Here is a 27,745-nt window from a genome sequence, read left to right on the forward strand (position 1 = left end):
GGCCTTCAGCCCAACAAGCTGTTGATTAATAAGGAGCCGCTGGGCCGGCTCTCCTGAGTCTTGCACGCGTGCGGGTTTGCCACACATTATGCTCACGCCTGCGATTCCACCGAGTCAAGGACACGCTCGCCGGCTGCCATTGTTGCTCGATGCAATAAAAAGAACTCAATTTGTCAGCTCGGTTATTGCACGAGTGACAATCCCCGGAGAGGTTTGGAAAGAATGAACGTGTGTGTGTGTGTGTGCTTCAGAACTGCAGACTTCCAACCCAATAAGAAACGTCTCTATTTGTGCATCTTGAGTGGCTAATATTTTTGGATTTTTTTTTTACTTAAACCTTTTGCTTCTTTGTAATTGGAGCATATAACTGCACATATGTCGAGTGACTGAGGTGCCTGAGATAAATAATAATTCATAACATCGAGGCTTGCTGCAGGTTTCTTGAAGTATTTTGTTTATGATGGATACCATAATCAGAGCCATACAACCAGATAGTATCATGCATAATATCTTTCTCATATTTATAGGATATTTTCTGTCTTGATACTTTAAAAAACAAGGCTTTCAAACCGAGTGCAGAGTCCTGAATTATCTTTGCATGTTTAAATATTTTTCAATAACTAAATGCAAAGGAAAAATGCAAATGGCTTGTTTTTTCTCCTTGACACACTTCCTGATGTAGGCCAAGAGGATGGGAATAAAAATGAGTGCTGCTGGGGTCAGACGAAAATCCTTGGTGATGACTCCTGGGTTAATTACACAGCATGGGGGAGCAGTGAGGGATACACAATATTGACATGCTTTGACTTGCATGCCTGTAATTGAGTGGAGGTGCCCAGAAGACATAATCCATGGCCTGGGAAGATCTCAGTAAATCAAGTGATGGAGTAATAGTCTCCATGTCCTAAACATCTTACTGAACCTCCAGCTGCTGCCTGGAGCTGCTCAGTGGCCAGAAAACAACAGGAAAGTCATGCTCCAAATGCCCTTGGAGATGAAACCGGTGTTCACATGCGAAATTGATTCAAGAATGACATTTTTATGCGTCAAGCTTCTTGAGTCCCATGGGAGGGCTCTCTCAAACCTTGACCTTTTTAAATCGCGGCTTTGCGCATCTGTCACCGGCGATAACGGCATCAAAATTGATTCCAATTACCAATCCGGTCCACAGCAGAAGGGGGTCAACATATCCCTCATTAGGCAAGTGAGGGGTTGGTTGAAAACGTAGGAAATGGGGGGGGATTTCTGTAAGGAGGCTAAGAAACACTGGACCCACTGTGTAAAGCCTGATTTAAAGCTTTAGTGCGTAACCTTTTGAAATGAATGAACATCACATTCAAGCTAAATAAGTTACCACAAAGCTAATCAAGACTATCGGCGTCACACAACTCTCTCTCTCTTTCTCAGTGTGGATATGTTCAGAAGATTGTGCCGTCCGGCGACTTTCGTGCGCAGAAACTGGAGTGAAAATAATTAACTCTTCTAAAAAGTCCATGTTTTTTAAAATCTTCCTCGCCCCAACTGTGTGGAAGAGGGGTGAGGCTGTGCATGATCACGGAAGACTTGTATCATGTGGACGCGCCGACAGCGTTGGTGTCATTACTTAGAATTCCTCATGGGGGCGACAGAAACTACACTCACTGTAGCTTTATCATGTAGCATAAGATTTTCATCCACTCAATTGTCTGTTGACATTGTATTTTTTGTCAGCTAATAGGATTTCAGTGTCTGTTTCAACTTTCCCGCCCTAAATTCAAATTAGTGACACTGTATACATCAGCTTGACTTGACAGTGCCAGTTATGCTGCGTTCCATTGTACTCAAAATTTGGGAACGTCTGACAAGAAAAGATGCAAAGAAACAATAGGCTGGAACAACAAAGGCAGACTAACAGACAACCGTTCAACTTTGAGTCCAAAAATAATAATAAAAAAAATTAAACTCCAGTCGGTCCTCCATTTCATGAACCACTCTCTCTCCATGGAATCGCCTTTCGGGACAAACGTTCAGGAAATGACAGCCAGGCTGCAAACCACCCGTAAAACCTCAGAGCAGCTGGGCTCTCATCTCCGCCCATAGCAGCAGCAGTCGGGGCGCCGACAGAGGGTTCGGCAGCTCCGCCATCCCGCGGAGAGCTCCAGGGATCACCGTCTATCGCCATCTGGCTGCTCACTCACTACCTCGGGCTTTGGGCAGGCTCATGCGGCTATGTAGTACCCTGTAAGACTTGTAACTTGAATCAGATTCTGTTCAAATTAAACACGGTTATTGCAATGCAAAGGGTTAATTATTTACATTTTAGTGGAACGATGGAGTGAACTTTCAAAGGGATGTTTATGTGGAAAAGTGATGTGTGGATAAGACTTAAGACTATATGTTTTCCAACATGTGACCTTTACTTTGTCACGTAGCAAACCTATATGTTACTTAACAGTATATCTAAAGTATTGAGAGAAAGATTGTACATTGTTTGGGTTAGGTCACTCTCCGAGCTACTGCAGAGCTTGTAAATTGATGCTGAATCTTTAATATAATAAACTGACACTGTTCAGACACCACAGCTACCTTCAGGAGAAGCACCCCCACCAGCAACACCCCTTATTTTATCAATAAATACATTTTCTATGGTCTCAAGAGTTTATCTTGCCTGCACTTTCTGAAGCTTAGGTTGGTTTAGATGTTAGCGATGTTGGCCATTTTGTGTCAGCAAATACTGTTAGCAATAAGAGTCGCCGCAATCGTGTTGGGGGGGGGGATGTTCGGCCTTTTCACCTCTCCCCGAATATGGGGAAAGCGGTGCGTGCTGGCCGCTCTTCCTCGCCCCCCACTTCGCCAGGTGTGGTTGAAGCGTGTTTTTGTCACATTGATAAGATGCCCAGCAGCGCTCGGCTAAGTGCACTAACTTTACCCGGGCTGGACGTTCACTGGCTAACGGCTCCACTTGTTTGACCGCTAAAGCTACGTGCTAACAAGGAAAACATTACGCCTCCCAGATAGCCTTGGTAGGTAATCCCTATAGCTGCGTTAGCTCTGTTGACCGTGTTGGCCTCCAAATCCTCACGCTGCCTCCCCGGCTCTATCATCTCTACCGCTGCGTGTGTACCCACACGGCCCGCATCGTATTGGATGTATTAGCTCTTAGCTCATATTAGACTAAACTGCTATTTGATGTGAGGGCAACGCGCCAGCGAGAGCTGCAATCTACCGACATCTTTCAGTCGATACCTTAATTGGAAGTCCCAGAGGCTAAAAACCTAACTCAGACCTAGGTTATCATGTTTAAGCCATTACATACAAAGTATTCCGAGCTCAAAATACTCCTTAAAACAACAATAAAAATCTGCATATGCAGGATTGTTGTGTCAAGCACAGATCACAGCATTCACAATGAAGACGATGGTGATCTGAAGACATATTTCACATAGAAGAAAGTGGAAATAAATAGGATGAAAAAACAAAATAGAGATGTAAGGCAAAATGCCACAAACTAAATCAAAAAAATAACATCTAGAAGTAAACTGAATAACAAAGATGTCGTGTGTCAGTTACTGAGCTTTAAAAGGTGCTGGTAGGCAGATTTCGCTCCCCTTGGACAGAGCCAGGCTAACTGTTTCCCCCTGTTTTATCTTTATGCTAAGCTACGCTAACTGGCTGCAGTCTTTACCGTACTGACGGAGAAGAGTCTTATCAATCCTCTCCTCAAACTCTTTGCAAGACAGCAAATAAGCTAAATGTCAATTCTTTTATAATAAAAAATCCAGGTTTTTCTCCAGGAATTTGGGTTCCACACATCCACACTTGCTAATCCTCTTTTCTGTAATGCCCCACACTATGCTCTCATATTATTTGAAAGATACAATTCATTACTCTTTCTTCAGTCAGTAAAATCCCATAACAAGAGCAACATAATTAAGACTCCTTATTGTTTCCTCAACCTCATTATATAACCATTTATGGTTTTATCCTCAATCTGCTCTATTTGCTCTAATTGTATTCTTCTTATTGTCATACTCTGATACTTCTTCAATGACCCAGTTTTTCCAAGGAGATCATTAAACTTTCATTTTATCTTATCTTTCTTTTCTTTTCTCTTCTATCTTTAATGGAGTTTTTTTCAAATGTGTGATTAAGATTTTGCAAAAAGCTTCTGCCTTCTCAAAGTGTATACACTGGCACCTGCTGTCAAATGAATGGAGCAAAGGTGTGACCCGCCTCCATTGTTAAATGAAATGAGAACCATTTCTCTATAAGCTTTACTTACAAATGTGCCCTGAATGCCTCTAAAAAAAACTTTTTTCTTGGCAGTTAAAACACCTTCTGGGTTTTTCCCACCCTCGAGCAGGAGGTGAGGGAGCCCAACAGAGACTGAGCCAGAGAGAATAATGAACAGTGAAAATGGACCTGGTGGTTCGATGAGTGCGGATGATGAATGACCACGGGGAGGGAGCCCAGGACCAAAGCACAGGCACAGCCATTTGTTACTTTGCTGTCACAAATGTATTTTTAATGAATGTGCACCTCTGGCTCCTCTGCAGAGCAGGACTGTTCCTTAAGGCCAGCATGACCCCAATATTTCCTCAACAAACCAACTTTAGCTCTGGCTGTGTGATGTAAATAACCTTCTCCATCAGTCTAGCTCCTCATAATCATGCTTACCTGTGCCCTGAATCTGGGCCGTTCCTGTCTCTGTGCTGGTAGCAGCTGGGGAGGTTTTGCCTTGAATCACTCCTGTGTACTAGGCTCTGTTTCTTAAAAATGTTGTTTATCTTAGCAAAAAAAGGCCTTCAAAAAGCTTTAAGGGTGGGTAACACTATCTCCTGAAAATCATTTCAAATTATTCTGGTGATACATGGCCGCTCCTCTAGATCCCCCTGCCCTTGCGGTGGTAGATAACATATTTATACAGTAGTCTTCTTATATATTCTTCTTCAGGCATCTGTTTAAAATACTGTCATGATTGATTAAAAAGAATAGGTTGGGTGAGAAGAGGGGGGGGGGGGGTCGGAATAAGGAAAAGGGAAAGGAATGGAAAACGTTTCCTGCTGGTTTCCTGCCGGGCACATGCCTTAAAGCATGCTGCTGACACCAACGTGTGATGGAGTCAAGAGGCAAAGCAAGAGAAAAATATATATATCCCTGCGCCCGGGTTGGCTGGGATATTGAGGATGAGTGTGAAGTCTAAAAAAACTAGCAGGAGGTCGAGGTTAAAGCAAGGCCAGTTACATTTACACACCTCTGAAATTCTAGCTATTCCACTTTTTGCATGTAGATGTAGAAGCTGCAGGGTGGATGGTTTGGGGGGGGGGGGGGGGCTGGGATGGAGCATCCTGGAAATGACTGCCTCATTTTGTACGAAACCCACATCAGAGTGACCTACACTGACACCCAGAATGACACACACATCATTGCATTTGCTGTGTTCCATCTGTGCTGTCACACCGGTTCAACAATCTTCCGGGGAATCGGACCTGGGCAGTCATCCATCATCAGCCTCCAGCTTTCCCCCATGAAAAATGGTTTTATGCAAAGAATAGATTCTGCAAAAAGCAATTGCACACACACTGTGGAAAAAAAGACAGAGCATCCTTATCATTTCAACAGCCAAAGCAAAAGTAAAAGATTATTCACTCTGTTTTAAGTAATCCTAAACTATGTTGTCTTTGTCCATTTTGAACAAGGAGGCTGTCCCGCTCTGAGTGAGTGACCTCCACGCATCTATCTCCAGCTAGTGTCTGTCCAGGGGCTCACTTTGGACTTGTTGACAGCTGTGAACTGCTGTGAAAATGTTGTGTACAGTATCCGGGCAGCAGAATAAGTGACATACCGTCCTTGGGTTTGCTATGCTTGAGTTAAGGCACATTAAGGGAGAGAGGGTGCCGGAAATCAAATGGCCTGGTGTTTAAGAAGGCATCTCATTGTGGCTTGCTGTCTCCATGGGAACCCGTGGCCTCCCCGGACGATTGGTCTTGACAGAGATCTCCCCCGATTCGAGGATCGGCGGGCAGTTGTTCTTGTGTCTGTGTAGGTCGGCGACACAGGTCTGGTTGTCGCTGTCAAACATTTGAAAAACAAGGTGTTTGACTCGAAAATCCAATGCAAGGACACATTTTTATTTGAAATCATTTGAAGGATAGCCCCTCGAGATGTAGCATCTCACATTCCGAGGGGGTCCTATTTGAAAAACTTTGATTGTGGTATACTTTACACTACACTGCTACTTCTTAACCTGCTAAAGGGCTGGTATTTACTGTAATATTCATTATGACAAATTGAGATAATTGGTTATCGCTGCACTATCGTCATCGTGTGACAACGGTTGTGATTGGTGCCTCGATTTGGAAAAATTGGAAATGGGCTTGAATCTAAGGGGTGAGCCAGCCTCGACGAAGCGCAGCTCCTATGGCACCATTTTAATGCTACCTAGCACTCACCTGCCGTTAGCATCCCATTGACTGCCATTCATTTTGACGTCACTTTGACAGCAAATAACTTTACATCCGAAGCATCCTAATTGTCCATTGTTTATTTCTAAAGAAACATGACAATGTATAAAAGGCTCCATTACCTTGTACCTCACGTTACGGCTCCGTGGCAGACATTTTTCTAAAAATATACTATTAATTGGGTCATAACCACACGACTTACTGTCGCATTGTAGAGAAATTACCAAACAGTGCAGGAGAAGCTCAGAGAAGACAGTTGGACTTACATCATCTGTTTAGGTTGAATTACTAATGTTAACTAGCATGTTAGTTAGCAGTAATTAGCCTGTGTCTATGTTATCTCCTAACATATACCTACCTCTCCTTCTCTGACGATTGGGAATGATTGAGATTTCTCTTGCACATCTACCAGAAGACTTACAACTTTCAGACAGGTTTCTCATGTCCCATCGTCTTCAAGTTCAGTTGGAGGCTGCACAATGACACTTATCCATCACTGGAAAATTATTCTAATATCCTTCACTGGTCTCTGTTGAACCCAATCAGGGTTTGGCTTGCAATGTGCAAAACAAGTAAAGTATTTTCCCATTAACTCTTATGTTAATGTGTGTTTTGTACCTTAGTGTAGCACTTTTAACTTTCTTGTAGGTATGTAATGACAATGAAGTCAACTTTAAACCTAATTCTGTTGAGACTAGACACATTTTACCACAGAGTAAAATCATCAAACTAAGTTTTTAATCTTCCTTAATCATAAAAAAGCTGTTTATTTTCTGGGGTGCCTCTTGAACTTGCTTGCTTCTCTTGGAAATCTACCTATATAAAGCTTTACATACAGAGAAACTACAGCACAGTAGACTGAGCACAGTATATGTCAGTACCTGTCTTGACCGTCTTTAGCAATTGTGCCGTCTTCATAGATTTTCAGCATTGTTTCAGTGCGGTCGTCTTGGTGCTCTACAGGCTCCGGAAACCTAGAAAATAGGTTTTGAAATAAAACAATTTTCTTTAGCTGTTGGTGCTGTTAAAGAACCTGGCTGGTGTTATTGTGTATTTTTCTTATTATCAGCAAATCCTACAGAAAGAAAGGCCATCTCTCTATACTTTCCAACATCCTTACCAATTCATTCTTACTGAAGATGGAGATCTTTAAGAGCTCAAAAATACACAGATTCATTTTAAAATGAGACTCAGTAAATACCAAAAACAGCGGGTCATTATAGTTTTTAGCAAGCATTATGCCCACAGGAGTAATTAGGGCATTTGTTGTGGACTATTTTCATCCGCAGATTAATACTAATATGCAGCTCCAGGCAGTATTAACGGCAGCAGAACAGTGTGTGTGTTGAGTTAAGATAAACTACAGTGTGTGTGTGTGTGTGTGTGTGTGTGTTCGTTCATGGAAATGGAGGAACATGTCAACCAATGGTCAACAATGAAGCTCGATGACACAGATGAATAAACTGCACAGAAAATATTTGTTACAACGAATAATTTACAATTGCTTGTGGTGTGTTTTTGGGAGTTTTCTTTTGTGAACAACTTTTTATTTTCTGTTCATGGGATTTGTTGACAATCCATTCATGTACTTAACCTTATCCTTTAAAGCTGTGGTAGCCACTGTATTTCTGGCATTGTTTGGCAGAAATTCCACAATCTTTCACCATATTGTAATTCCAGTGGTCTAAGAGAAAACTTTATTCTGCACCTCCTATTTGCTCTGTTTTCAGGCTTTAGTAAATCTAGCCCGTAACAGCAGCCTTTGGTCAATCACAGGTCAGTTCAAATAGAGAGAGAGAGAGAGAGAGCGAGCGTTCCTATTGGCTGTGACACACGGGAGAGGGAGAGCTGCAATAAGAGGTCTCACTCTACTTCAAATTCTGATGTTTTTTTTTTAGTTCTACCCACTGCAGCTTTCACGTTTAACCGTCCTGTTGTCCTCGGGTCAAATTTGACCCCTTAAAAAGGTTGCTATATCTGAAATATGGGTTTCTTTTCAACCAAATTATCCCATTTGATCACTTTCATTCCCGACTAAACTCATCTGTACGTTCCTCTGATCTTAACTATTAGTCAAAATAATTCATAAGTTCTGTTTTTTTACTCAAATATTATATATTAATATTATAATTCTATATAAATGAAGGTTATTGACCATGAATTCCAAAAAGTAGTGTAAAACTAGTGGTTTAAGGTAGTAAGGTGGTGTTATTGAAACTAAAAAAAAGTCTGAAAAAGGGACAAAAATGTCAAATATTTGTCCGTTTTTGACCCGGCAGGACAACACAACGGTAAACTCCACTTTAGTCGGATGCCATTTTAAAAGGAAAACCAAATAGCTTTAAAAGTGGTAAAATGACGCATTGACTTTTGTTTACACGACATACAATATTGTTTTGTTGCTGTCACTGTCTTTATGCGTACTAATACTCTACAACAAGAGCTTCAATTTCCCTTCCAATCACTGTCATCTGTCACCCAATATGGCAGATGGACACTGTGTCCTCAGAATACAACACCTGGGCTCGAGTCTCTCTTTGACTTTGGCTATGGAGAGGATGTACGGGCTGATCTGTCTGGTGATCGTGGTTAGGTAAGAGTTCTCCTGCTTCAGCTGCATCAGGTCGTGAAGCTGGGCTGAAATCAGTAGAAAACCACATTAAAACAAGGGCATCACATTACAAAACGTGAAAGAGATAAACAGCTGATTCTTGAAGACAAACCTTCATATATATCCTGCTCATTAGTGACCCTCTGAAAAGTCCCATCCCAGATCTGTGAGGAGAATGCGGTTTAGTTGATTCTCATGAAATAGCATATCACATGCACTGCAGTCCTGAGACTTAAGGGACACCTTGACATTTGCTTCTTTTCTTTTCCCTCTGTTTTGTATTCCTAGCCATCACCATGTCTAACAATGGGTGAGAGCTGGCTTGTTAGCATGCAGCTAGAGGTACTGACTGAAGACAAATGGAGGAACTTGTTTGTCAGAAGTGCCTGGCAGAGGAAGGTACACACTAAAGGTCATCATCCAGGTACAACTCAACGCACCTCTTCAAACACGACTCTCATAGTTTCCACGGTGGCGTGCTGGGAAGATATCCGGCTGTCGATGTGCAGCGATCTGTCCATGATCTCTCTCATTTGATCTGTGTTGATGACGGAGTGGTGCTTGGTGAGATCTCGGTGCAGCTCTTGCACCTGGTCCTTCAGATTCTGAAGCTCGGTCTGGAGAGTCTATAAATAATGTTCTTCACAATTTTGGCATTCAAGTGTAGTTCAGGTTCTACAATTGCCGTGAAATTTGGAACAAGCGTTCATGTCCTCCATAGCAATGACAATCTGTGAACTTCTCACCAAGCGCTATCATCTAGTTTAAATGTTAACTGGTCCAATACTTTGATTTATGACAAAATTCTCTCAAAACTAAGCCTCAGCTGCTCTTTCTTGTCAGTGCTTATTAGCAAATGTTAACAATGTGCTAAAAATAAGACAGGGGACACGGTAATTTAACATTAGCATGTTAGCATGTAGCTCAAAGTCCCTCTGTGCCTACAGCTTCACAGAGCTGCTAGCTAGGCCGTAGACTCTTTTGTTGGTGATTTGTCGCATAATTGTAAGAAATGTCATCACACACACGCAGCTCTCACCCTGTAGGTGTTCTCATAGTTGCGGCAGTGCTCGGTGAAGGGTGTTTCCTTCCCCTCAGCCAGGAGCACCTTGGTGCAGATGTTGCGGTGACAGGTGGGCCTTCGCCCGCACACCGAGCCCAGGGGCATCTCACTGAGAGACGGGGAGCGGCAGGACACGGAGAGGGGGGACTGGTGCCTGAGGGAAGGGCAAAATAACAATCAAGGTGTTTTTTTCTTTCATTCATAGAGTGTAATGAAGTACATTTACTCAGTACTTTACTTAAGTACACATCTGAGGTAAATTATGTGGTCTAGACCGACTCTATCTTTAACATGTCTCGAGATAACTCTTATGAATTGATCCTATAAATAAAATTGAATTGTTCAGTACTCTACTTAAGTCTTTTCTTTTAATGCCCCTTTCTACTTCTACTCCACTTCAAATAGAAATATTGGACTTTGTTGTACTCACTGCATTCATCTGACAGCTTGAGTTACTATTTACTTTATAAATTTGCACACAAAACCCATATAGTTTACAAAATATGATGTTTTATTACAAATTAAACTCCACTTAGTTGATTGACAGAACGGATTTGTCTGCATTGAGTACTTTTACTTTGAATGGTTTAAGAACATTATCTTGAAGACATATCAGCAACTATAGTATTTTCACATTATGGTATCAGTACTTTTACCAAAGTAAATTATCTCAATTCTTCTTCCACCACTGTAAATAACTGTATATGATGACATTATTCTTCAACAAAACATTACGTCTAGCTAAAAAAAACCCGTCTCTGTAATTTGTCTATAACAATCTGCTGCAGGTTACCTACAGCCAGCTTTGTTGTGACTACTTTACATATTCATGTACTGTACATATTCTTAGAATTTTAAATCTATTTTTAGTTTTTACCAGTTACTAGTTAGCAGAGACTGCCATCGTTGCAATCAGTTGAGATTTGGGAATTATGTACAAAACCATTACCCACAATTTTCATTATTTCAACCTAAGTGGTCACTACTTTTCTATTTTGTATTCTACTAAGATTTATATACAACTTTGTGTACATTTTCTATACACTACCTTTGCTAAAGAGACTTTCTGCTTTACGTTATGTAACTTCCTCAGTTTCCATCCCTCCGGTAAACGTTACTTTGACAACACAACATCTCACTTAATGCTTTTGAGTTGCTTGACATTTGTTTCTAAATTCTCTCAAGTTTCTTTGTTTTTACGGCAAATGTCAGTCAAAGCTGTAATTCTCGAGTCTTTAAAGTCTGTGTTGTGAGTTTGTGCTGCAGCCTTTTCTTATGTTTGCGTATGTGACTGGTCCCTTGTCTTGTGTGTGTGTGTGTGTGTGTCTGCTTGTGTGTGTCTGTTTCTGCATGAGTTGTTTTGTCTCCCTCCCTCCTGTTTTTCCACTCTGTGTTTTTGTGGACCTGGGACGTGTTCCTCCTGTATGTCCCAGTGTGTTGTTTGTAACTGTTCGTGAATGTAATTCTCCTTTTCTTTTTAATATATCCATGTTTAACAGTATCCACGTGCTTCTTATTTCAACACCACCCTTTCGTCATCACCAAGAGTGTGAAAGTATGAATGTACCATAGTCAAACTTACTAGATCAACATTTATCTGGGACAATCCCACTTTCTTCATGCCTAGCAGAGCATAACTGCCCTGAAGCCATTCTACAATAGCTTAGGTGTGAAAATATCATCTGACTCTGCCATATCGTCCTCTGAGCATCCATGCTGTGTCCCAACACAGCCAATTAAAGACATTGCCAGGACTAAAGCAGCAGTTGCATGAAAGAACATGGCTGTGCAACTTCACTTCTTCTTCTGTGAAATTGTAATACAAATAGGCTTCAGCAACCTGGCCATCCACCAATCCCTGCACGGTTTTGCAGCAATTGAATAGGTATCAGATACAAAGCATTCAGTCGGATGTTACAGGCTACACCATGTGGGCAGTTTTCTGAACAACCGTATGACGAAAGGCTGATTTCCTCGTCTGTCTGGGAACTGAAGCATGATGTGGACTTGAAAAATTTGAAGTTGACCACTTTGTGCAACAACGATGTCCATGGCATCATCACATTTTCACTGAAGAGAGTCGTGGAACAACTCTGCCTCTGACCCCACACTAACAATTCAGTCTGTAAAACACATTTAATTGAACTGCAATCACCAAAAATATTCAATACACTCAACGATAAAAGCTTCACACTGCAAGTTGTTATGTCACATACTCAGAACACTCTTTGTACAACAGAACAGACTGCAATGACTTGTAAAAACAATATGCATTTACCTGGGGTCTGGTAGGTTCTTAATCCGTCCTCGTTGCCCAGTGTTGATGCAACAGAGCACCTGTCTAAAACATGTATTCCTCTCTCTCTCTTTCTGCCATGCGCATGTCATCCTCTGCACATCCCGCCTCTGTCCTCCCATCACTGACGCAAATGAAAGACTTTGCCCGTGCTAAAGCTGTGACATCAGCAGCCACGAACAAAGAAGCCCGACCGCTATACTGCATGCCAACTTCCAGATGAATCCTGGAAAGTTCTGTGAAATTACGATAAAAATAGTGCCAGCCGGCTGGCCCCCAAACCCTGCCCACTTTGCATCTTGCACTGGCAGGGCACTGAGCAAGTTGGAAAGGAGAGTTGTCAGTATGTTGGCATTAGTGGTTGGGCTTGAGGACCTGTGAACAGTTGGGGGACACCGATGTGGAAAGACAATCGGTAAGGGGAGTGTGCGTACGTGATGTGAAAGGACGTGAAGCGCAGGAGAATTTGTTCTGGGTAGTGGTGATGATGAGATGGGATTTAAATCCGTTTTATAAAAGTTGTTCATCTATGAAGTTAAAATACAATATGGCATTGTCAGATTTGGGGTTCCTTCAGCTACTAAATTCAACGTTACTCTTTCTTCTAAGTAAAACAAAACATCCAAATGAAAACCTCTCCATCCAGGAACTGTGACAACGTAGCACCACAGTCATTCTTCCACATCATCATGCTATTTGCTGTGCGTGTGGCCTGTCCTTAGCAAAACCAGATCTCCCTAAAAACAGGATATACTGCCTCCTTCCAAGCCCCCGTGCAACAAGGGGAGTTACATAAACATATCAGTGTAGAGAGCTTCCAGATAGACAGAATAACTGCCATAGTGGGACTCATCATGGCGCCTCCTTTCCTCTCACTGCAGTCATCGCTGTCTACCATTTGCACTTGCAAACCATTTGGGGATTTTGAATTTGGATTCTTTGCAAGTGGGAAATTTCCTGCCCAGACTTTTTGCTTTCTGGGAAGAATCCAATAGTTGGATCGTTTGGTGATTACATTGCAGTGATATTTGGCAAGAGGTTGCTGAGTTCACCTTGCTGCAACGCTTATAGATCCAGCAACAGAAGAAGGGCAGCGCTGACCCAGCAGCAGTAAGGGCTCCAGACAGCGAGCAAACTCACTTCTGTAGTCTGTGTTGATCTAATGGAAGACAGAGAGGAAGTCACTTAGTCCAGCAGGAATCCCAAACGAGTTTTGAGTATGTGCAAACATTTCTGCCATATTATCCTGTAATATTTCTATGAAAAATGGAAAATGAACAAGAGAGAGAAAGAAACACATAAGGCTACATTTACACCAAATCAGCTGTTACGGCAATTAGCTGAGGTTTGCGCGGCGGTGTGTGTGTGGTGTCACTTCACTTTGTTTTGTTTGCGTTTCCCACTCCGTTGTGTTTTGTCCAATTGCTGGTTGATGACTATGGAATGCCATTTTATTCAATATTAATTAAATGAAAAAATGTACATAAATAAATTAAAAATAACATAAATACGTGAATAGAAAAATGAATATGCCTTTGAAATACATAATAAATAAAAGAAAAAAATTAGGCAATGAATACAAATTCATGTAAATATTCATACAAAAAAATTCATCAATTAGTTAAATAAATATATTAAAAGGTTTTACTTTTAATTATTTCATGGTACTTTTATTTCATAAATCCACATTTATTTATTTCCCTCTTTATTTATTTCCAGTATATATTTTTATTTAATATATAGACATGTGTGTGTACATATGAAATTTCCAGTATTTCCAAATAAGGGGGTGTGGCTATCTGACACATTCAGAAGACCCGGAAACGCTGACCAATAAGAGCTGACTGGGCTTTTTTAGGGGAAGGGCTTAAAGAGACAGGCGCTGAAACGGAGCGTTTCAGGAATGAACACACATTCTGTGTATTCATACACACGGTATGAGAAAAATAATGTGTTTTCTAAACATCAAAGCATGCAAACATGTTTTAGTAGAAACCCAAAACACAAGTATGAACCTGAAAAAGAGCATTATATGGGACCTTTAACTAATTTGTCTTGTCCCTGATGAATAAATGAACGAATGACCTATGGTCCCATTAGAAGGCACTGAACCCAACTCTCTTACAAGAATAATGGGATCTGGGCATTAGGGCCACAGAGGAGAATGAGTTGAAACTGAATTGGGAACAAGTGAAACAACTTTTAAAACACTGCAGTGGATCACTTTCTGAATGCAACCTTTTCCAGCCCCGCATGAAGGCCTTCCCTACTCACTTTGCTGCTCTGGACCGGTCTCAGTCGATGAGGGAGCTTCACAATCCTCTTCAGCCTCTCCATGAGTTGCTGTGTAAGCAAGAACATCAGGTTAGGATTCAGTGACCTGAGACATTACAGACAGCATCCATTTAAAGACCAATTCAGTCCAGCCAATATTGTAAGTTGTCTCTTGCCAAGAAAATGTTCTCTGAATAAACTGTAAGCTATTTGTATGTACAATAGACGGGGGCTTTGGAAACGCTGATAATGGGTTGTCTATAGTTACCTATCATATATCAAATCACATACAGTACATAGAGTCATCTTTTTATATTTCTATATTACCATACTTTATATTACTTTTTGGAATGTATGTATTTACTTTTCCCTCCCTCAATACTCTTTCTTACCCAATTATGTCTTGTATTGCAGCCCCGCAACTCTTATTAATATTTGTTCAAATTCGCATGAAATGCAATAATAACATGTAGTTCATAGTTTCTGTGGCTGTACTCACGTAGCCCATGTCCAAAAACTCATACTTGTTGGCTGAGCTAAGGAAGGCCGAACAGGTGACGAGGTGCACCTGAACACATCACAGGTTAAAAGTTAGAGTTCAGACAAGCTGCGGAATATATGAGACACTTGGAGACGGAAAATGAAATGGTTTTGAATTCATCCCAAAACTAATGGTACACATCATTTCCATAGCCCATTCTGTGTGTGAAATACCTACATTTTTTTTTCACAGCCACATGCATATTTTTGCACATGCGGCCAGAGAACAGAGAAACTGGGCCTACAACACACACAGAGGGAGTGTAACTTCTCAGGACGCCATTACTTCACCATATCTTACATGGCAAATAGAAACTCACTCACACTTACACTCCGATGACGTAGCATCAGGGGTAATTTTGACTTTTGACTTGTGACTCTTACTAAAAACAGTGTGGCTCCTTTTCACGTTTTTAGATGTCTATGGGCAGCACACACTCATAAATCAGCATATATAATATTGTACAAAAAGTATATGCACATATATGAGTGTAGCGTTCCCTAAATTTAAATTTAGCCTAGAGGTGCCAGTCATTTTCGAGGCCGTTACAGTTGAGTTTAGCCTCAAAAAGGCGACCGCCATGCAGCGGCAACACAAAAAAGACTAGTTTAAGATAAGAATTGAACTCCCAGAAAACAAACATGCATTTCCTGGGTGAAAGTCTCGGGTGAAAACTCTTCTCCCCTGCTTAAAAGCCCTGTGTTTTATGACCTACCTGAGCAATCTTATACATCAGCAATCAATGTGGGGCATACATGGATAGAATACAGACGATTTAAAGTGGATTACTTTTGGTAGCTATAGGTGCAGAGGGTTCATGAAAACAGCCTGCTGAGTTATGAGAGTGATTTTCCCTATAAACTTCCCAAATGGTTTAATTTAAATAACTGTTCAAGGCCCCAAAAGGTTAGAATAATATAGATGTTTATCAAAAATGCTAAAAGAAGTCCAAAAGCTGAACACAAATGCGTCCATTGATTGTCCCACGAGCCCTTTAGTGTGATTTATCTCACTCTACCTGGAGGGTTGGTAGGAGGGCAGTAAGGTGTGAGAGCTGCTCCTTTAGTGCTTTCTCCTTCTCCTCGTGTTGACTGCAAACACACACACACACACACAAACACATCCAAACATGTAACACTACACCTTCACATCTGTGGCTGCCGAAATACTCAGAGGATTCAGCTCAGGAGGCGCAACCACAAACAACATAGTCCATATTTCCAGAAGCTAATCTTTCTGTCTTCTCTATCTGTAACACACATACACATGCACAGATGACGGAGGGCCAGACACACAGAGCCTGACATAAATAGCCTTTAACACCCTTCCGGGAACCCAGGCACTGGACAGCTTCCAGGCAATGGAGACGGAGAGAGATGGAGGACAGAACAAAATCTCATTAAAGATTCCCACAGAGGGCAACCCGATACACTCACTCACATGCACAAAATCATTCTCAATAACACATACAGTACGTTGGAGCGCACACTGAAAAGGAAAAGTGCTCACAAATGGATCTCATTCAGAGTTTTACATTTGCAATTTGGAAATGGGAGCTTGCAGATTCATAAAATGTTGATAAAACATAATTTATGACTGTTAAATGCACTACATGTGTCAGTTATTAGTCATTATTCTTGCATGAGATTTGACTGCCATAATTTGATTTTAGAGACTAATTGGTCACACACCTTGGATGACATTAAATCAAACTTTAATTATTTGATTAATTTATTTTAGTGGCTGCATACTTTATGCTTAATGAACAGTTTGGGTCATTTTTGGTAATTCATTATAATAATGATATGTTGTTGTTTCACTTCACAGTCTTGTTTCCTCACAAACAAGCAAGATTATGGTAGGCTGCCCCAAATGAAAAATAAAAAGTAATGTCCTTTTCTTAGAACAATATACTGTGTTAAAAAAGACTCAACACCACATTGGCGGGTGCTGCAACAGACACTAGTTGCTAATTTCTCAGTAGTTCAGATGTCAAAGGTTCTCTTATTTAAGGTGCTTTTATTTAAAGGGATAGTTTAGATATTTAGAAATTGGGTTGTATGAGGTACTTATTGATAGTCTGTGTATTAACTAGTACATGATGGTTGGCACGTCCCCAGTTTGGAGAAGTAAACAGGAGTACTAACACTTTTTCAGTAATGTTCATACTATACTAGGTTCATACAACCCCACGTCAACAAATCTTAGCTGTTCCTTTAAAGCGGAGGAAATCTCATCCAGGTTTTCCTGCAACAGTTGCTGTTGTTGATAATATGGACTTGAGAAAGCGTATTTGTGTACCAGTACTTTACAGTTGGCTGCATTCACATTGATTGGATCCAGGCACAAGCTGCAGCCATTGGCTTTAAGTCTTAATCCCACCAGGGTGGTTTGAATTCAGTCCCATGCTTTGTTGAAATGAAAATCACCCAAGAAAATGTGTTTGGTGAGGAGAGAGATTATTCCAGAGCAAACAGGGTGCTGCTATTCATCACCCAGAGTGCAATGCAGCATGATACAATAGAAAAACTATCAAGTGACCCGGATAATAGCGTTCAATTCAAAGAAAATATTGTGACACTTGTGTCACTTGTTGTGAAGCTTTGAGGCAACAAAAGAGCATTTTCATACACAAACTGTAAATCTTTATATTTCCTTTTACCTCTGAGCTGCTTTTAGTAGGATCTTCTTCCTCTCTGCTAGTTTTTCCTGTCAGATGAGAAGAAAGAAACAGAGCCTTTTATTACACTGCTGTGAAAATGGCCGTAAGCTCTTCAATACCTAATGAATTTTCAAGATTGTGGAATAGAAATAGTGTAAGTACAGTAGGTGTAAAATCCACAGCGGGGTGTCGGGACTCTTTGAATGTTAGTAATACACTCTTTTGTCACAAATAGGTTAACAGAGACCTCCAGTGGTGGTGCCGTGTTAATGGACTCAGATGGAGCAACTTACTGCACTTCAGACTAAGGTAAGTCTTAATTTTCACTTTGATTTTGGATTGCATTTGCAGAGGACTGGATGTTTTTTGGAAAAATGTATACGACATTTGCTTTGGTCCAGTTTTCTGGAACTGACATTTGAATGCACTCTTTATAAAGAAACCGGATGTATTAACCAGGAGGCAGTTGTACAAAATGTATCTTGCTGCTTGACGAAATGATGATGTTACTTCTTCTAATGATTACAAGGAAAAATGTAAAGACATTAGATTAGGAGTGCGGTGATACTGCACATACATCGCATTTAGATGCAAAGTTATTGGAAATCAGCGGTTTGATCCTCAGACCTCACAATTACGTTTTTGTGCTCTGATATGCACAATCAGATGTGTGACCTTATATAGACAGCTGTGTGCTTTTCCACACCATGGCCAATCAATTGAATTTACCACAGGTGGACTCCAATCGAGGTGTGGACACTTCTCAAAGGGGATCAATGCAAATAGGAGGCATCTGAGTCAAAGTTCACGTTTCAAAGTAAAGGGTTTGAACATGTGTCAATGTCATATTTCTTTTTGATACACTATACTGTGTAGATTGATGAGGAACAAATGGTTACATACAGACATGCACGCACTGTTTATGTAATTTAACCCTCATGTTGTCCTCGGGTCAAATTCACCACTTTTCCTATACCAATGTTCTTTTAAATTCCCCAAAATAACACAATTGATTCCACACAATGCTCTTTGGGGTGATTTTGATGGGTAATTTTGGGGCGTCTTATTCAATTTTAAGCATTTGAAAAAAACCTTGAAGTGGTTTTGAAATAGTGTTGTGTAAAAGTTGACATATTCCGGTCTGTGATTATCCATCAACATACATTCCTTTAAATTTAGTCTAAATAATTCCTAATTTCTTCTTTTCTAACTCAAACATCAGGTATAATTTCCTATAAATGAGGTTTATTGACCGTAAATTTCAAAAATAACTGTAACACCACAGTTAATAAGTTTGTGTTATGTGTTGAAAATGTCCAAAAAAGTGACAAACATTGAAACAAAGCATGAAAAGTGTTGAAAAAAAGGGACAAAAACGTAAAAAAAGAAGAAAACACAAGGGTTAAACACCAACTGGGAAAATGAATCGTCCATTTAAATAAAGAGACAGGCTGTTTCAAAGCAGCGTGCAGAAGTTCCCATTTTCACGAGTGAGCTGACACAGTGAATCACATAACCTGCAAGCTGTTGAACAGAGTACAGATCGCACTCTCTTCTTCCTCCACGTTGAGACACACTTCTCCTATCATTGCTCGCAGCAGAAGGATCGCCTCTCGAGCTGAAGTCTGCAGCTCCTTCACCACCTGCAGGTGGAGGAGGTGTGCTGTCAGTGGACGGCCATGGAGGCTACTGCACCGCCACACCGGTGTCATCAGAGCATTGAGGCTAATTTGCCTTTTAAGCTTATAACAACAGAGATTGCATTTCTTAACACTGCCTATTTCACACTTATTGCATACAATATCATTTGAAAATGGATAGAAAGCATATGTGTAAATGTTGCATGCATATCAAATGGTGCAAAATTAACATATTATTGTATCTTATTGCATGGATTTGACCCATCTTAATTCAGTAATGCTCAAACATATTGCATATTTCTGATTTATGTGTTTTGGGTATATATTCAAATTGCATTGCATTGATCTACACACATTCTGAGTACACCTGCACCACATCTCACACTATCATCACCGCTGCTGGGTGCTTGAATTATTCATAACGCCAAATGTGTCAGATGAACAGAGACAACTCTCTCACCAGCACAGCCTGGTCCAAAATCTCACAGCCCTGCATGTAAGCTGTTTCAATGTCAATGCAGTGAGTCCGACTCTCCCTGGAAACACACAGCACATCTCATTTAATTTAGAGAAGAGAAGAAGAGAGAAGAACTTCTGTCGCTCATACGTTGAGGGTTGACTTACACCTGCGTGTCTCTGAAGCACTTTATGCAAAGCATGGACTGATTCTCTGTTGAGAACAGGATGTAGGGCTCCTCGTGGAGAGCTGTGGAGACACAGACGCCTTTTAACCTCAGCCCACAGAGTTAAAGTGTTCTGTTGGTCCAATGAGCAGGTTTGCAAAAGTGCTGGTCTAGATTAACGACGTGTTTACGGGATTGTTCACATGCTGCTGAAAAATCGTGGCCGGATGTCCTTCATTTTGGCCAGATGTCCGTTACTTTTTACCATTTTAAACTCCGGTGGATTTATGTGGACTATGGCTAACTGGTCCTCAGATCTCTGCAGGGTAAATCCAGACAGCTAGCTACACTGTCTGTCCAATCTGAGACTAAAAACTACTTTTGTCTGTAGTTCTGATTTACCAAGTTCCTTTGCCTTAGCCCTGCCCAAGACAATTGTGATTGGTTTAGAGAAATGCCAATGAACCAGAGCCCATTTTTCTTCCCATCCTACCAATGCTGTGTGGACTAGCCAGACCCTCCTCCACAGCGCTGTAGAAGAAGGTGTGGCAATGCAAGACTAGCAATATGTAGATACAAGAAGTTTCAGAATATAAACAAAGGTTGGCTAATACTACCTTTTAAAAGTAAGCAGAGCCTTGTTGGCCTTCTGCTGGAGTAAATTATAGGTTGTACTCACAGCACTTCTTGTGTTTGGCTCTGGTGCGTTTGGCCAGGGATACTATCTCATGGTGGGAAAACATTCTGGCCTTGTGAGTCGACTCCCTGCAGGCGCTGCAAAGCGGCTGGCTGCAAGTGTTACAGTAGTACATCACCCCTGCGTCCTGCACGGACACAGAAGAAGCAACAAGTATATATCTCAAAGCTACTTTGTCTATTCTATCTATTCTAAATATTCTGACTTTGGCGCTCCCCGAGGTCGGTTGATGGTTGTATCAAAAAAGACATTTTGACAGCACGGGATTTGAACCTGAGACAAACCAAAAACGGCCATTGGCTCAATTCTTAACAAAAATCTTTATAAACTTGCTGTCAAAAATAGTTTGAAAGATGATATAATCCCAAAAGAATTTGGTAACACTTTACTTGAAGTTTTCTACATAAGAGTGACATGACACTGTCATGAACACATGACACCCACATGAAACTGACATGACACTGTCAAAAATAACATGATGAATTCCACACAATGCTCTTTGGCGTTCAGTCTTATTCAATTTTATAGCATTTAAAAAATATTGAAGTGGTTTCAAAATAGTGTAAAAGTAGAGTAAAAGTTGACATATTCCAGTCAGTGATTATACATTAAAACACATTTCTTTCATTTTAGTCTAAACAATTCCTATTTTCTGCTTTTCTAACTCAAACATTAGGTATAATTTCCTATAAATGAGGGTCATTGAACATAACACTAAAGTTAATGTTAGTGTTACGTGTTGAAAACGTCAAGAAAAGTGACAAACATTGAAAAAAAATACGTTGAAAAATGGATTTTACAACACAAGTGTTAAAATGCAGACCCAACTTATGGGTGACCTTTACCTTAAGAACTATGAATATTGATGTGGCTCTGTGTGTTAATTCATACCTTTTTGTTGCTTTCCTGGTCACAGTTGGCACACTGCACCGTCTCCTCGGCGTCCGCGTTGTTGTCCACCAGGAACTTCAGCAGACGGTCCTCTGGTGGGAGGGAGCTGGTCCCTTTCAGTATGGATGGATAACTGTATGAAGGTAAATATGGTGCAAAAGTGAGAGAGCGTAGACCAAGACAGACATTCAGACAGCCTGAGAAAATTATAACATTCATCATCACAACAGTTATACTGCCAACAAGCATATGTTTTGTTCTTCATGTTGATTTATGCCTGAAATAATTCAAATGACTTAATCTGATGAAAACAAAGAACCGCGACTTCCTGTTGTAATTCTGTTTTTTTGTCAATGTGCAGGATGCTTTATGTGTGCAGAAGGCTCTTTTCACGTTCATCTGCTGAAGGAAGGTTTCTTTGTGCTCACCTTAAATATGAGTTTAGGTGCATGGGTAGGATTTTATGAAATTTAAATCTGTTCATCAAAATGGATAATTTAGACATTAGGACAAGTACAAAAGCATAGGGCAATATAAACAGATATAAATAGGATACATGAAGAGTCACATAAGAAAAGAAGACAAAAATAAGCAGAAAACAGGGAAATAAATGTGACAGTGCAGCCCTGGTACACTTTAAGATAGTATATATAAATAGTCCCAAAAATTGTTATGAAGAAAATATGCCTGTATGCCTGTAGCGGAAATTCTAGGTAATGTTTTCTGTTTCTACTACTGTATGCTTTTGAAAATTTTGATTATTATTTAACATTATTGAATTTAAAAATTCAAAACATAAATAAAATTGTGAAAGACTTACAAACCTTATTTCTTTCTGTACTACTGTATTTTTAAATTTTTTTTAATTAATATTTAGAAATACATTTACAAACATTCAGTCATCACAACCCATAAAATAAGATTATAGAGAAACATAATTGCAACTTAAATTTTATGAGACCACAGAAAAAAGTGATGAGTACAATATAACCAAATTCATAAAAAGAGCAAAGTTAAAATAATAAAAAATGTAAAACATAAATAAAAATTCAAATTTGACAGACATACAAATCTCGTTTCTTTCTGGACTACTGTTTTTTTTTTATTATTATTTAGAAATACATTTTTAAAAACATAAGATTTTTGAGGAACATAATTGCAACTTACATTATAAAAACGTGTTTGACAAAAAATTAAAAGTACAATATAAACAAATCCACGATTAAAGCAAAACAAAATTAATTAAAAAAAATAAATATAAATATATAAATAAAAATGTGACAGACTTGCAAAGCTCGTTTTTTCTGTACTACTTCAGAATACCTAAAGGGGGCAGCAGTGACGTCAAAGACACTGTCACCATAGAAGAAGAGAATGCGGAAGAACCTGTAGAACCCAACCGGACGTCGTGAGCTCAAATATATCATGCGCGTGCTTAGCTGAGGCTAGGCGGTCTGTCATTGAGAAAGTTCCAGAAGAAATACACCCGTGGACGGGGAGACGACAAGCGGGAGCTCCACGGTTAGTTTACGGAGGGGAAGCGTCCGAAAATGTCGGTTATATCCGAGGACAATGTGCGAGGTGAGGGCACCGAGAACCTTTTTAAGGAGATAAGCGCCGACGGCGCGGACTGGCAGCCCACTGAGATCGAGAGTCTGTGTATGAACTGCTATAAAAACGGCATGACGCGTCTGCTTTTGACCAAAATCCCCTTCTTCAAAGAGGTCATCATCAGCTCTTTCAGCTGCGCTCACTGCAACTGGTCCAACACGGAGATCCAGTCCGCGGGCCGGATCCAGGACCAAGGCGTGTGTTACACGCTCAAAGTGAAAACAAAGCAGGACTTGAACCGGGAGGTTGTGAAGTCAGACAGTGCGACCACCAGAATCCCCGAGCTGGATTTTGAAATCCCTCCGTTCACCCAGAAAGGGGCGCTTTCTACCATCGAGGGCCTGTTGGACCGAGCGGTTTCAGGGTTGGAGCAGGACCAAACTGTCAGACGTGTAAAGGACCCGGAGGTGGCTGGGAAAATAGACGAGTTCATCCAGAAGCTGAGGCAGTTAAAAGAAGTGGAAAGCGAATTCACTCTGGTGATAGAGGACCCGTCTGGAAACAGTTTTGTGGAGAACCCAAAGGCCCCTCAGAAAGATGACGCTCTGACTGTGTCCCGGTTCAAGCGGACCATGCAGCAGGATATGCAGCTGGGGCTGCGGGCTGATGGGGACTTGGAGGAAGAAGAAGAGGAGGAACCGGCGGCCAACGACATAGACGCCATGAGAGACGAGGTTTTGGCCTTTAACACCAACTGCCCTGAATGCAACGCGCCGGCCGCGACCAACATGAAGCTGGTCCAGATCCCCCACTTCAAGGAGGTCATCATCATGGCGACCAACTGTGACAGCTGCGGCCACCGCACCAATGAGGTGAAATCGGGCGGGGGGACAGAGGAGATGGGGACCAAGATCACCCTGCACCTCACCGACGTGTCGGACATGACCCGGGACGTGCTCAAGTCGGAGACGTGCGCCGTCGCCATCCCCGAGCTGGAGTTCGAGCTGGGGATGGCAGCCGTGGGCGGGAAGTTCACCACCCTGGAGGGGCTCCTGAAAGACATCAAAGACCTGATCATCTCCAAGAACCCCTTCATGTGCGGGGACAGTTGCACCGCCGATCGGCAGCAGAAGCTGACCGCGTTCGGGGACAAGATAGACAAGATCATGGCCGGGGAGATGGACGTCCACATCGTCCTGGACGACCCAGCGGGGAACAGCTACGTGCAGAACGTGTACGCCCCAGATCCAGATCCCGAGATCACTATCGAGAAGTACACCCGCACGTTTGAGCAGAATGAAGACCTCGGCCTGAATGACATGAAGACTGAGGGGTATCAAGAGGACAAATGAAGTCCCAGCACCACCTGAAAGGACTAAATGGACTTAATGTCTTGTCAAAAAACCCAGAGCAATCATACTGCTCCATGTTTTTGTTCCGTTTTCATACATTTTAAGTTAAACGCTGGGTTGCTTCAGGCAGAATATTTATCAATGACAGGAATTCTAAGTTGTCTCCATGCACCGTGAAAAGAACACGCAAGCCAATAAGTGACATGATTTGTAAAACGTATGGATATTAATGTTATTAAAGAGAAATCCTTTCCCTGTAACTCACTGTTTGTTTCATGCAACATTCCAGAAGATGGCGCCCTTTAGACTCTGATTAGAATAATGCTTTTTCTCATTGATATCCACACATTGACATATGCACAACATCAGCTAAAAACATTATGAAAATTGATAGTTTACCTCTAATTCACCTGCACATTGATAAACAGACTGGGGGGGGGCAGGGTTTAAAATAAAGTCTGGGTCTTTTTACACATAAACGTGACGCTTTCTGCAGGATCGTCTCGGTATGAATATACATTAGTGTTGCAGCTCACCATTATTTCCGTTCACTTTGTAATCATTTTGTTACATTTCCCAGAGCCCAGGGCTTCATATTTCTTCCTTGATGTCTCCCATCAATCCCCAAAAACTCAGTTTACTAACATACAACACACAGAAGTATCAAATGCTCACATTTGACTAGTGAGAACCAGAAAAAAAGCTTAACTAGTCCTGATTTCAAGCCAATTTTAGTGAACCCAAAGAGTTCAAACATGACTATTAATAATGAATAATCAAAAGGACTGCGCAGGCCTGTTTGATTTAACCATAATGCAGTTTGCCTCATTTGCAGCTGCAGTGACGCTAATGTCCCTTGGCCTTTTCTGCTGCGCGTGTTTTATCTCGTTTTCATTGCAATCTATTGTGCTCTACTAATAGCAGAGCAGTGGATTCCTAGATTACGTGGTTTCTGAGTGAGCAGCTGTTAGCCGACCGCCGCTGCTGATAGAAATAGCATCTGCCGGGCGGCGGGCCCCTGTAGCCTGAGCCCAGACCACTGCGCCCACTGAGTTATTTATTCCATAGAAAACCAATGAGCACCTAGGTCCCCCCCCCCCCTCATCTCTCAGTACATTGTGTGTGTTACTTTGACTCAGGGATGCAGCTATCTACCTCAACACAGGTTAATATCAAAAAGCAAACAAATGATCTGTTCACCCTAAAATACTCCAACATGACAAATAACACATGACTTGCTTTTATGACTAACGAGTAAGCAGCCATAGGGGATCAATAAAGAGTATACCATTTAAAATTCAATTAAACACTTACTTTGTACGTTTTATGATCAACACTAGCAGCTTACATTGTTTTTTTTGAATTTTTTTATTTCGCATGTATGCCATTTTATTTTCTTATTCGGGATATGCTTTAAACTTAGAGGACCATGGGTCTGAAGTGGGAGGAGGGTGTTGTTGGCCATTTAAGTTCATAAAAAAAGAAAAGACATTGTATTCTTGTATGCACTTTAGTTCTGAGTCTTGCACTTGATAAATAAGTTATTAAAAAAAAAAAAAAAAGGACAGATGGATGTTGATGTCGCCTCAGGTTCAGCCATGTATTCAATTCGCAACAATGACCTCATCGTATAGTGTCATGTGTGTATAAAATGTAACATATGTTACATAACAGTGTAACAGTCCTCATTGTGACTTTTAATATTACATATTTTGGGATAATAAAGTGAATCCATCAATCAGTCAATGAAACCGTCTATTTAAATGACATGACACGTGCAGTTGAGAATAATGCAGTGACAACGGAACCACTATTTAAATGTCTGCATCCACACAGAAAAGAGAAAAATCCGGGTTGAATTGTATCAAACGCAGCAGAAAAGGCTCCCTTATAACCACTTTAAGGGTTTCTATACATCCCTGTGTGATTTGATGGGGGGGGAGTTGATCCTGCAGAGCTGAAGGTGACTGGGAACCACTAGTCATTCCTTAATAGGGAATAAAATGGATTGGTATCATGTGACTGCTTTTGATTGCCCTAAGCTGCCGGCACCAGTGCCAAATACCAGTATGCTTTGTTTGCTGTGTGACTGGTCTTAGAGGAACTTGCTGCCCCCGTTGAGCGCTGGGGCCAAATCCGAGACTGGGCTGGTCGACCCTGCAGCTGCTCCAGCCACTCAGGTCTGCTCTGCTCTCTGAGACCAATGGGATTGTCCTCAAACCTCCTGCACGAACCGAACCCAATCTACTAATCAACTTATGTGGAACAAATCCCTATGAAGCCAAATCTGGGGCCTGTGGGGAAAATGGGGCTTTTCACACAAAACGTTCGACCCTCCTGGGGATTCAAGGAGAAAATTTATAAATTGCACTCATTTAAGCCTGATCAACAGTTTGAGATTACTCAGCATCTCCATATTTTTCCAAATTGTCTTTATAAGTTAAAGGTTTCAGAGCAGAGCATCAGTTTATGATGTAATCTGTGTGGAGGAAAAGAACACATGTTTGGGTTTTCCATCGCTTTGAAGATCAATCATCTAGTCCCGGCCTAAATTGGTCCTGATACGCTGTTTCTTACCCACAGAGGGGGCAGCTGAGTCGGCTGTCATTGGTGCGGCCTCGCAGGCACCGGGCACAGAAGATGTGGTAGCAGTCCAACAAACACGGAGATTGGTACTGCTCGTGGCACATGTGACACACCAGGGGGTGGACATTGGTACAATCCACGTTACACAGATTATCCACATGGGTGAAGATTTCTCCTGCCATCTGCAAACAGAGTCATGACCAATCGAATTAGCACTTGATTGACAGGTTTTACAAAAGCCACATCATGACATCACTTAACGAAAAAGCTTTAGCATGTGTTATAGTCCAAATAGTGCAGTTATAGGCTAATCCGATTGTGAAATGTATATAATAATAATGCAAGCTTTTTCTCTGTCTCCTACCTTGTCGGATGTGTGAGTGCCGGGTCTTCAGTCACAACACCCAATCCAAAGAAGGCGAATACATAACATAAGAGACATTGTCAGCAGCAACATTATATCCAATAAATCCTACTGTACATGCAGTAGGCTAGTCCACAGAAAGCACAGTGAG

At 41.2% G+C, this 27,745-nt stretch overlaps 2 protein-coding genes and 1 long non-coding RNA gene across 3 annotated transcripts; 1 reads left to right on the forward strand and 2 right to left on the reverse strand.

Annotated features, from left to right (window-relative positions):
• Positions 1 to 4,478: 4,478 nt before the first annotated feature.
• rnf207a (ring finger protein 207a) lies at positions 4,479 to 27,745 on the reverse strand. The gene is made up of 18 exons (XM_034868271.1): positions 27,595 to 27,745; positions 27,222 to 27,412; positions 21,742 to 21,874; positions 20,833 to 20,977; positions 20,155 to 20,236; positions 19,991 to 20,066; positions 19,408 to 19,533; positions 17,891 to 17,937; positions 16,247 to 16,319; positions 15,187 to 15,255; positions 14,688 to 14,756; positions 13,466 to 13,572; positions 10,094 to 10,271; positions 9,495 to 9,680; positions 9,167 to 9,218; positions 8,963 to 9,080; positions 7,325 to 7,417; positions 4,479 to 6,050 (listed from the first exon to the last, which is right to left on the reverse strand). The coding sequence occupies exons 2-18, from the start codon at positions 27,410 to 27,412 to the stop codon at positions 5,900 to 5,902; spliced, it is 1,896 nt and encodes a 631-aa protein (XP_034724162.1). The 5' UTR covers positions 27,595 to 27,745; the 3' UTR covers positions 4,479 to 5,899.
• Positions 8,073 to 8,841, reverse strand: LOC117942718. Its single transcript, XR_004656204.1, has 2 exons — positions 8,741 to 8,841; positions 8,073 to 8,374 (listed from the first exon to the last, which is right to left on the reverse strand). It is a non-coding gene; the product is annotated as an uncharacterized LOC117942718 (long non-coding RNA).
• On the forward strand, positions 23,112 to 24,896 carry zpr1 (ZPR1 zinc finger). Its single transcript, XM_034868277.1, has one exon. The coding sequence runs from the start codon at positions 23,292 to 23,294 to the stop codon at positions 24,642 to 24,644; it is 1,353 nt and encodes a 450-aa protein (XP_034724168.1). The 5' UTR covers positions 23,112 to 23,291; the 3' UTR covers positions 24,645 to 24,896.

This window comes from Etheostoma cragini, chromosome 4, assembly GCF_013103735.1.
Source record: "Etheostoma cragini isolate CJK2018 chromosome 4, CSU_Ecrag_1.0, whole genome shotgun sequence".
Taxonomy (NCBI): Eukaryota; Metazoa; Chordata; class Actinopteri; order Perciformes; family Percidae; genus Etheostoma; species Etheostoma cragini.